The 11,886-nt window shown below is 41.5% G+C and overlaps 1 protein-coding gene across 1 annotated transcript; it reads right to left on the minus strand.

The window, feature by feature from the left end:
* Positions 1–1,238: 1,238 nt before the first annotated feature.
* LOC121786190 (membrane magnesium transporter-like) lies at positions 1,239–2,794 on the minus strand. The gene is made up of 4 exons (XM_042184768.1): positions 2,709–2,794; positions 2,576–2,628; positions 2,383–2,483; positions 1,239–1,636 (listed from the first exon to the last, which is right to left on the minus strand). The coding sequence occupies exons 1-4, from the start codon at positions 2,779–2,781 to the stop codon at positions 1,546–1,548; spliced, it is 318 nt and encodes a 105-aa protein (XP_042040702.1). The 5' UTR covers positions 2,782–2,794; the 3' UTR covers positions 1,239–1,545.
* Between the last annotated feature and the right edge of the window lie 9,092 nt (positions 2,795–11,886).

An 11,886-nucleotide genomic window follows, 5' to 3' on the forward strand; every position in this document is an offset into this window, starting at 1 on the left:
AGAGAGACCGGCCCCTCTCAAACTCCTCCTCTTCATACTCAAGGTGTTCGCACCCCGTACACTCCCGCCAAGATGGATCTATTATTCAAGGCGTATTTGGATATCTCCGAAAATTCGGAGGTTGGCACCAACCAATCCGGTGACCATTATTGGTGGCGCATATGTCGCTGGTACAATCAAAACCGGCCGGCGGGAACAATCGAGCGCAACGAGAGTATGGTGCGCAATGCCATATACCGAGCCAACGAAGAAATACAAAAGTTCATTGGCTATTTCCTCCAGGAAGAGCGGTCGGCGGGGAGTGGCCGGAGCTAGCTCGACATCATCAGTTCCGCCTTGTCGACCTACCAATCCATCAACTACAAGCCGTTCAAGTACCTCAACATTTGGCAGGATACGCGGACGCATCCGAAGTATAGGGGAGACGTAACATCCTCCTCTAGCTCCTCCTCCAATCGATCGAGGTCGGTATCCCTATCCAACGCCGGCTCCGAAGATGTGGCGAGCCAACTTGCCGGAGCTAACTTGGGTAGCCCCGTGGTCGGCTCGATCGGTTCCCAACGCCGGCCGCAAGGAAAGAAGAAGGCGGCGACCATCCGCCCCCGCTCCCGTTCCCTATATGCCACCTCCACCCCCCACCAACCCGTTGTGGTCGCTTTTGGCCCAACTCAATATGGCCGATATGTCAACTATGACCCCAACGCAACTTCGAGCGCACGAGGCAATGATATTGGGTCTCAAAAAACAATTCGGGTAGTGCCGAATAGTCTTCCATGGAGGTATTTTTAGCCTTTAATTATGTAATTTTATTTTTTAGGAGTTTAATCATGTAATTTTTATTTTTTAGGAGTTTAATTATGTAATTTTTAATTTTTAGGATTTTAATTATGTAATTTTTATTTTTTAGGATTTTAATTATGTAATTTTTATTTTATTTATAATTTGTAATATTATTTCAGTTTTTTTAATGAATTTTAATATTATGGAAATGTTTTTATTTAAATTGAATAATAGAATGGTGGGACTCTTGTGCTCGTCCTTGCGGAAGAGCACAGATGTGGGTGTTGTGCTCTTGCTTAAGAGCATGCAGAAAAAGTGGGGTCGGGCCCACAACCGTGCTCGTTGGCAAGAGCACGGTTGTGGATGGTCTTAGTAAACATACAATAAATCAGCACTGAGTAAATACTTTTTCATCAGAGTGTTTAGATTTTGGCATCGATAATGCAATCTATGTAATGTAACAGAAAAATTACTTTATTCATCTTCTGTAAAGAAAATTTCTGCAAGATAGAATCTGCTGAAGGCTCAAGCTATCTATAAAACATAATACAAAAACAAATGTCATAAAAGAATGAGACCAGCACACTCCCATAAAAAAGATTCTAACTTTGCACTTGACTACTACTAGCAAACAAACATCCTTGTTTCATCTCACTAAGATGAAACCAATACCTTCTTGTTTCAATAAAAGTAACATCTGTTTTTGGTTATTTTTGATCCCTAGATCTCACTAATGAACCAAATGCAATGGTGCCTCTAATATGATTACTTTATCTTCATATCGATACCCAAAGAAAAAGCTTTTCCACGATGATTGAAGATCATGAAATCCAGATTGAAAGGCAAGGCAACTAGCCTGCTTGGACAGGGAAAGAACGGTGTGTTAGTAGGCTCAAGCATGTTTAGATTCAAAAAGGGAAGTTTCCTGTAATAAAATCTCATCAAGGACTAGTTAATGCATGAAAGATAAAGCTCTTACATCTTTCATAACTCAAGTAAATAAAAAGCAAATTAATGGAATGATATTCGTTGACATACTCTTACCCTGTTATGCATATGTTCCTTCTAATTACCATTTGGACATATAAAGGTCAAAAGATAGCAAAGGTGTGGGACAGTTTCCTCCATAAAGCACATCTAACCTTCAATTCTATCACTTTCTATCTCCAGCCCACAGGCAAAATGTAGGTTTTCTAAATGGGTGCATTACACACTTCCCATGCATTAAGCCTCTTTTGACATAGATGGGGAATGAAATACTTTGATTGGACATGACGTCTTCATCTATATTTATGTTCATTCACAGAGTCAGACATGATATGCTTACATGAAGAGTCTGAAATACTATTGTTGAGGAGCTATATCCTACCAATCTCCATCAATACATCTCTAGTCTTGTGACAAACTATCAGTGACAAATGCTGTACATCTACTATTTTCTCAGCCCAACCAAACACCCCAATACCTCACACATTGCATCAACAGATCAAGTGCAATTCAACCTAATCCCAAAATTATAGTACTACTACTATAAATCATCACATACATTATTCTTCAGATGCAACACCAGCAACAAAAACCAATATCAATGGGAAAAGAAACCTGTTCTCGTCAGATTGAGGGAGAATCGACAAGAACTTGCCGGGCACAGTTAAAGCAGCCCACAAACAGAAAAACAATCCTGCAACCAACTCCACAACTACCTGTAAATTAATCGAAATTACAAACCTAATTAGTGGCAATAAACGAATTATATGCATATAAATACGGTGTAAATTGTAATAGAGGAAATTACAGTGATCGGTGGCCCCGTGACCTGCTCTTCAGTAATCTTGAGCAAAGATCTATCTGAAAAAATAGATCAAAAAAATCAGAACGAGTATTCAGATTTATTGAAAGCAAAGATTTTGAGCGACTTGAATACGCACACTGAATAGTGGAGTAGGCGGCGTGTGCGAGAATCAGAACTCCTACGACGCCGACGGCGTGAGAAAAGCCCATCTTTTTCCTAAGAGTGTCCACTATAAGGTGGACACGCCCAATAGCCCCGCCCCAGTTTTTGTCTATAGCCCCAGTTTTGTTGTTCATAGCCCCAAAATTCTATTTCCGCCACTATAGTGGACACTTCCAATAGCCCCAAAATTTTATAATTAAAATAATCGCACACTTCCATATACTAACATGGAGTAGATTAAACAGAAAACCGAACACTTTCAATTTTTAATTATTGCTGTATTTTGTTGAAAATTAAATGCATTAATTAAATCTAACAGCTCACTCCCTTAAAGGAAATCATCAAAACAAAGACGGCACAACAGATTTTTGACTAAATGGAGCAAAAACCTACTGTTTCAGAGAAAATGCATAAATTAAAACATGTGAAAAATGTTGACAACTATATTCTATAGAAATGAAATGAAACAAAAAAAACACAACAGCGAGACGAAATTGAAGAAGCTAGCATACTAACAACACGCTAATAACACAAAACCCAGGAAATATCTCTCGAGAAATAGTGGAATAGAAACACAGCTAGCAAAATATAAACCCCAAAATCAAGCAGCTCTAACATAGTAAGGAAGAAATTTACCAGTAAATTAGCAGCAGAGAAGCTCAAAGGAGAGATTTCTCGGGACCGGCGAATTCGCCGCGGCGGTGCACTCCACTATAGCCGCCGCGCCTATAGGCGCGGCTATAGACCCCTCGCCACGACATCGCCGCGCACACGGCTATCGCGCGTCCGCCGCGTCTCCCCCCCCTCGCCGCGTCCACCCCCGGGCCGGACACCTTCTCCACTATAATCCGCCGCCCCACCGCCGCGCCTCGCGGCTACCGCCGCGCCTATTCATAGTGGATGCTCTAAGAATCTCTCCAAATACTTGTGATCAGGGGCGGAGGGAGGGTGGGGCCAGGGTGCCCATGGTCCCCCACTAATTCTTAAAAAATTTAGGGGTATTTTAGTAATTTCACAATAATTATAATTTATAATAAATATAATATTAGAGATAGGTTTCAGTAAAATATATAAGAATCGTGTCTCTTAATTTAGCGTATTCATTCTGCCGTTCCAATCCAAGTCTGAATTTAGCGTATTTATTCTGCCATTCCAAGTCTGAAATCTGGTAAACTAAAACTAGGTATATTCAAAACTCAAATATAATTCAATTAATTTTTCTACATAGGTTGTTTTTTTGTTTGGCTGCAATAATAATTCAAAGGGGGAGAAAAAAGATAGCTTATGTAATTCAATGGCTACGGACTACGGTGGTTCTGTAGTTGGAATTTTATAACTCCAATTCTTTATTTGATGTGTGTGTTAATAGTTTTGCATACAGAAAATATCAAATATTTTGAACTTAATCAGTGTTGACTATTTTTGTAGGTATATGGATCGTTATTTCAAGAAACTTTTCTGCATTTGATTTGGAGAAGCTACTTCGTCTTGCACGGTATTATCCTTCTGAATTTTCTGAAGTTGCTTTGTCCGAGTTTAAAAGTCAACTTGAGAACTTTATTTTCGATGTGCGCATAGATGAAAAGTTTTCACAAATATCAGGAATCAATGGTTTTGCTCAAAAGATGGTTTCTACAAGGAAACATGAAGTTTTTCCAATGGTTTATTCATTAGTTAAGTTGTCATTGATCTTACCAGTTGCCACTGCATCAGTAGAAAGAGTCTTTTCAGCAATGAAGATCATCAAGACTTCTCTACGTAATAGCATGGGAGACCAACTATTGAATGATTGCTTAGTTCCTTACATCGAAAATGATGTGTTTGTTAAAGTTACCAATGAAACTATTATGCAGTGGTTTCAGAAGATGAAGAATAGAAGACAAATGTTATGATGTGATTGCATTTGACTTTTACATTTTGAACCTTATAATTTAATTTATGTAATTTTTTTTGAAGTTTAATTTTGGACCCCCATTATGAAATCTCTGGCTCTTCCACTGCTTGTGATCCAATCAAAACAATTCTCTATTTTTTGGGGTAATCATCAAAAACACTATTTAGATAAATTTTGGTTAGTGTGAATTTTTCAGGTTAATCGGTTTTATGAATATTTATTATTTTGTGACTATAGATCATTAAATAAATCTTTATTAGGGATACAAAGGCGACATGCTTATAAAATAACTAATTTTAAAATTGCAATGTACTATAATATTGTGCTACCACTTAGCACAAAATATGCAATATTATAAACACTAAAATAATCCATAAGTATGCATTTATGAAAGTTGTAGATGAATTTCCGCATATTGCATTTTAGTTATATGCAAATTGCATTTTTTATTGTTGACTGTTGCATTTTAGACATAAACTGTTCAATTGCATTATATATATATAGACGAATTGCATTTATATATAGTGTATTTGCATCGTAGACAAATTTTGTTTATAATGCAGAAACTAACAATATATAATTCAACCTGCGTATAACTAAAATGAAATCTGCGGAAATCAATTTACAGTTTCACAAATGTATATTGCATTTGAGTGTTTATAATATTGCATGTTTTGTGCCGCTTAGCAGCACGAGATTGGAAGTACGTTGTGACTCTAATTAAGGATGCGCCATAGTGCTCCTTTATAAATGCATATTGTTCTCTGCAACCACATCGTATTAGCACATTAAATTATTTTCATACAAGGGCACGGTGTTAATTATTTGTGGTTATATATCTTAGAGCATCTCCAATGCACGGATGTCCCACTCGGACATCCACTAGGACTTCCCAAAAACACCTCCTGCCACGTCACTAGGACTTCCCATCCCACTGCCACGTCACTAGGACTTCCCCTTCACAATCCGCCATTCTCATCGCCCTTCCCACTAGGACTTCCCGCAATAAAAAAATCACAAATTCACAAATAAAGCAATTTACGTTTACGGAAATAAAATTTCAACACGAATACGAACGGGAAAAATTATCAACTTCATTAAAAAAAACATAAATGATTTGAAAAAAAAATTACATAGTAGTAAAACAAAAAAAAGTAATAACATCAACGTCAACCCCTCCGCGTCCAAACCTCTTCGATAATATCGTGCTGAAGTCGAACATGGGCATCTGTTTGCCGCATGTCGGCAAATGCACGCATCCGCTCGACCTCTCCATGAGGTACCCCCATATTCACATTCGCGGTGGCCACGCCGTGACTTGGACCTGCACCCGTATCATCTTCATTGGTCCACTGAGTCAGTTCCGCAGCTTCATTTTCGACAATCATGTTGTGCATTATGATACATGCGTACATGACATCGCCGATGTTGAGAATATACCACTGTCGTGCAGGACCCTTTACTACCGCCCATCGACTCTGGAGCACACCAAATGCCCGCTCCACATCCTTGCGCGCTGCTTCCTGACGGCTCGCAAAGTATGACTTCTTTTGTCCGAGCGGATGCTTGATTGTCTTCACAAAGATAGGTCAGTTTGGGTATATCTAATCCGCCAAATAGTATCCCATATTGTGCTGGTTGCCGTTGGCGACGAAATTGATGGCGGGACCAACGCCATTGCACTGAGCGTTGAACAGGGGCGACGACTGGAGAACGTTGATGTCGTTGTTCGACCCGGAGACTCCAAAATAAGCATGCCATATCCACAGCCGGTAGTCAGCTACAGCTTCAAGGATCATCGTGGGATGCTTGGCTTTGAAGCCGGTAGTGTACATCCCCTTCCAGGCGGTGGGGCAGTTCTTCCACTCCCAATGCATACAATCTATGCTGCCCAACATCCCAGGAAACCCGTGCACCGACCCATGCATATCTATCAGCCTCTGGCAGTCTTCAGGGCTCGGACTCCGAAGATACCGCTCCCCGAATATCGCTCTCACGCCCGCGCAAAAATTCTGCAGACACTCGACGGCTGTCGACTCGCCAATGTGGAGGTACTCGTCGAACATGTCGGCCGCGCCTCCGTACGCCAGTTGTCTGATTGCGACAGTGCACTTCTGTAAGGGCGTGAGTCCGGGTTTGCCAACCGCATCCTCCCTGATCCTAAAATACATGTATCTTCTCTCTAAAGCACCCACGATATGCATAAACAGCGGACGATGCATCCTAAAACATCGTCGGAATAAGGCATCCCCAAAACGCTGCTGCGGAGCGAAGTAGTCCTGATACAACCGAATATGTGCAGCAATGTGGTCACGGGGTATTGTAGTTCGACGACGGATCGGCCGATGTACCGCCGCCTGCTGCCGCCGCTGCTCCCTCTGGTGTAGCAGCCTATCTATCGCACCTTCCACAGCGACCTCCAATTCATCCTCGCTATCACTGTCACTAGCCATTCTAGATATACTTGAAAATAGAGATGTAGAGAGAGAAACTTGTTAACACAAGTGGTGCGAATGAAATGAAGTTCAACGAGCCGTATATATAGAGTTTTAAAAAAATTAAATACCGGACGTCCGACCCACGCCACAATGGTGGACGTCTGCCCGCCCGTCGCCCGCAGTCTGAGGACATCCGACGTCCTTACGGGACGTCCGTATCCGAGTTGAAACGCCATAATGGCGGACGTCCCGGTCGCCCGTCGCGGATGTCCGACCGGACGTCCGCCATTGGAGATGCTCTTATGAGATATGGAATAAAAATAAATGAAAAATTTACTAACGGACAAATGAAAATGTCAAAATGAAAAGTTTGTTTTTGAACAGATGGACCAGGGAGTATCAATTAGTGTATTTTTTTTCTCCACCGACTTCTTTTAGCATGTGACAGTTTTATGAGAAGGTATGTGTCATTAATAGAACAATTTATACAAATACTAGTACTAAATAATTGCTCTATAAACCTCTCTAAGTCAATAACCAAAATTTGTTGCACTGTGAGTCACATGCCATAATATTTCAAGTTTCAACTTATGATATGGTTATTATATATAGTTTCACTGCGAATGTTGAATGAAAAGCAATAATATATAGCATTTGAGGTATTTTGTACATTACATATTTCAATTATTTTAAATATTTTTATTAAAATACCTCCAAACTATTTAGTTGTTTCATACTCCATGTTACACGATATTATGTTGAAATGTACGTCATTTGTGATTTTAGATACCAAAATTATTGAATTTGATAACCGAGAGGGAAGAAGCAATAGCCATAGTTGGGGTGAATTTCTGTGTGTTATTGATCGACTGGAGCAACTCTCTTAATATAGAGAGTTGCCCTAATTTACATATGGTAGGAGATCCCCTAATTATGATCCTATCAATTACACATATCAATCCCATGATTTGTTCCCTAATTACAAATTATTTCCTTTTCATATTCTAACACTCCCCCTCAAGCTAAGTAATGGCATCTCCGATACTTAGTTTGTCGAGTACTTCTTCAAACATCCTTGAGTTGACTGCTTTGGTTAGAATGTCTGCCAGTTGGTCTTCTGAGCCAACGTAGGGTAGCTCAATGATTCCTTTTTCTATCTTCTCTTTGATGAATTGGCGGTCGATCTCCACATGCTTGGTTCGATCATGTTGGACTGGGTTCTCGGCTATGCTGATTGCTGCTTTGTTGTCACAGAATAATCTACTTTTCTGAGTGGGTGGAAAGCCAATCTTGGTTAACAGCCTTGGTATCCATAGGATTTCAGTGATTCTGCTTTTTACCCATCGGAATTCTGCTTCAGCGCTAGAAAGAGCTACTACTTTCTGCTTTTTGCTCCTCCAAGTGACAAGGTTATCACCTATGAATGTGAAGTATCCGGCCGTTGACTTTCGGTCGATTGGATTACTTGCCCAGTCAGCATCAGTGTATCCTGAGACTTCTAAGTGCCCTTCATTCTTCAGTAAAATTCCATACCCTACTGTTCCCTTCAAGTATCTCACCACCCTCATTGTTGCGTTCATGTGCTCCTCTTGTGGATTGTGCATAAACTGGCTTATCACTCCAACAGCATAGGCTATGTCCGGTCTTGTGTGAGCTAGGTAGATTAGCTTCCCGACTAAGCGTTGATAACGCTCTCTGTCTGTAGCCCGTGCTCCTTCTTCTATCTTAGGCCATGATTCTATACCATTGGCATCTCAGCAAGCTTGCAGTCAAGTAAGTCGGTTTCTGTCAGAAGATCGAGCACATATTTCTTTTGTCGTAAGAATATGCCCTTTTTTGATCTCAGCACTTCAATTCCGAGGAAGTACTTCAGTGCACCCAGGTCCTTCATCTCAAACTCTTTGAATAGGTTTGTCCTAGTTTCTCGATTTCTTCCGTATCATTTCCTGTAATACTCATGTCATCCACATGTATAAGGAGACACGTTACTTTGTTACCTTCCCTCTTGAAGAATAGAGTGTGGCCTAGTTACTCTGCTGGTAGCCATACTTCTCCATTGCTTGACAGAACCTTCCAAACCATACCCTTGGGGACTGCTTCAGGCCATATAGGGTCTTCTTCAGGCGACAGACTTGCCCAGGTGCAAACTCGTATGAGTATCCAGGGGGAACCTCCATGTATACTTCTTCTTCCTTCTTCAGTTCTCCGTGAAGGAAAGCATTGGTGACGTCAAATTGGTGAAGTAGCCAATTCTGATTTGCGGCAACGGTCAGTAGGACTCTAACAGTACTCATTTTTTCCACGGGTGAGAAAGTCTCAGCATAATCCACCCCATAGGTCTGGGTGTATCCCTTTGCGATAAGTCTAGCTTTGTATCTCTCGATTGATCCATCGGCTCGCCTTTTGATCGTAAAGATCCACCTACACCCAACGGGTCTCTTCCCCTCTGGCAATGCACACTTTTCCCAAGTGTTGTTCTTTAGCAGTGCGTCCATTTCTCGTTTCATGGCATCCCTCCATTGTTTATGCTTCATTGCTTCTTCCACATAGTGTGGAATATCTTCCTCATACAGCGCTGCTTCAAAGACCTTCGCCATTTCTGTCATATGGCATTTCACGGAATTTACAATGGAGTATTGTGTTTTTCGTCCCTTCCAGTCTGGGGAGTATTTCTTTGGTGGGACTCCCCTGGTGCTTCTTGGCGGTAGAACCCGTTGTTGTCCACTTGTGGTTGCTTCCGGCTCTTTGTTGTGATCATGGTTAGTTTCAAGCCAAAGAGTTTTACTAGGATCGGCATCTTGTCTTACCTCAGGAATATCGGTCGGGGATTGTACTGCGACGATGTCACCGATCTTGACGGGCTCTACTGGAGTGTCAGAGACGTGCTCGGCGGCAATGCTAACCTCCTCTGTTGGGTCCCCTTCCCGATCAGGACTTGGCTCATGACCAGGATTTGGACTCAGGCTATGGTTTATAATAGGAATGGGAATGAGAAGCAAACTTAGTGGGTCAATTTCTGGTTCTGGTTCTCTCTCCCCCCCTGACCGCTAAGTTGGTGGTAAAAGTATTCATTTTCAACGAAGTCACAGTTCATCGTGACAAACATTCATTTGGATTTTGGGTCGTAGCAACGGTACCCCTTTTGGTGCATTCCGTATCCCACAAACACTCCTTTTATCGCACATGGGGAGAACTTGGTTCGTTCAATTTTGGGAATGTGGATGAAGACAGAGCACCCAAAAATTTTTGGTTCAAGTGTGAGTGGTAGGGGCAGTTCTGTATGGACTGATAAGACTTGAATGGGTGTTTTTCTTTCAAGGCCTTTTGTTGGAAGACGATTCAAAGTGTAGACTGAGGTGGCTAAGGCTTCCGGCCAAAAGGATTTTGGGACCTTGGAATCAATTAAGAGAGCTCTAGTCATTTCGAGTAGTTTCCTATTTTTTCTTTCGGCTACCCCGTTTTGTTCAAGTGTGTGAGGACATGTGGTTTGGTGTATAAGACCCTTTTTGGCAAAGAACTGTTGCATCTGGCTATTGAAATATTCTCCCCCGTTATCGGACCTAAGTATTTGGATATTTTTCTTGTATTGAGTTTGGACAAAGGTGTAAAACATGACAAATTTTTCAAAGACTTCAGATTTGGACTTTAAAAAATAGACCCATGTCATACGCGAGCAATCATCAATAAAGAGCAAAAAATACTTAAAACCTCCACCACCCATGACTGGTGCAGGCCCCCAAATATCAGAATGAATAAGGGAAAAAATATGGTCCACGCGGGTATTATTAATTCTAAACGAATGTCTGTGGCTCTTTGCCAGAAAACAAGTATCACAGTTCAAATGAGAAATTTTATCAAATCTAGGAAATAATGTTTTAAGATACCCTAAAGATGGGTGTCCTAGTCGCCGATGCCATAGCCAAGCCTGTCGGTCTGTGGATCCGTGAGTCAGCAACACATTACTCTGTTGAGCTATCTCGTCCACATAGTAGAGTCCTTCTGGTTCAGTGCCACGCCCAACAATCATCCCCGTCCGGATATCCTGTAACATATAAAAAGAGGGTTGCATCAGTAGAGTACAGTTAAGCTCCTTTCTAACATGACTCATTGATAGCAGTTTGTGGGACAAGGACGGAACATATAGACAATTTGAAATACTCAGAGTGGGCAAAATTTTAATTGTTCCCGCTCCTTGGACTGGAAGTAATTCCCCATTAGCTGTCTGAACATAGCTTTTCTTGGATTCAGTGATCCTAGTAAAATCAGCAATATCAAATGACATAGTGTCAGTAGCTCCACAATCAAAAATCCAGTCCCTATCTTTATGTGGTTTTTCGGAAGTAAGGCATGCGGTAGAGAGTGTTTCAAGCATAGAAAACCTATTTTTGCACTGAATTTTGGAGTTAATTTTAGAGAATGGGCTATATTTGGGCCTTTTTTCCAACAATATGTGAGTAATAGGGCTTATTAACTAATTTTGGACTATCCAGGGGTGTTTGGCACAATTTTCTGGAAACATGGGGTGTGTTCTGTGATAATGGCAAAGATGTGGGTATATTATGTGATAATGGCAAATATGGGGGTATATTAAATAAAGAACCTGTTTTTGAGGGGTTTATGTGCAAAATTGACCCCCCTTTACCTCGACAAACCCTCGTCGTTGCCACTTCCTCCCCTTCTTGCGCCGCTAGCTCTCCTCCTCCCTCAGTTTCGACGATCCTGCCGGTGAGGGTGCTGGTGCTACCCGCCGCGCAAGCGGCGCCGAAAGTCCGGTCTCCTCCGATTTGTGTGGTCGTCCCTGGTCCTCCTCGGCGGTTGCC

This window comes from Salvia splendens, chromosome 22 (genome assembly GCF_004379255.2).
Source record: "Salvia splendens isolate huo1 chromosome 22, SspV2, whole genome shotgun sequence".
In the NCBI taxonomy this organism is placed as follows: domain Eukaryota; kingdom Viridiplantae; phylum Streptophyta; class Magnoliopsida; order Lamiales; family Lamiaceae; genus Salvia; species Salvia splendens.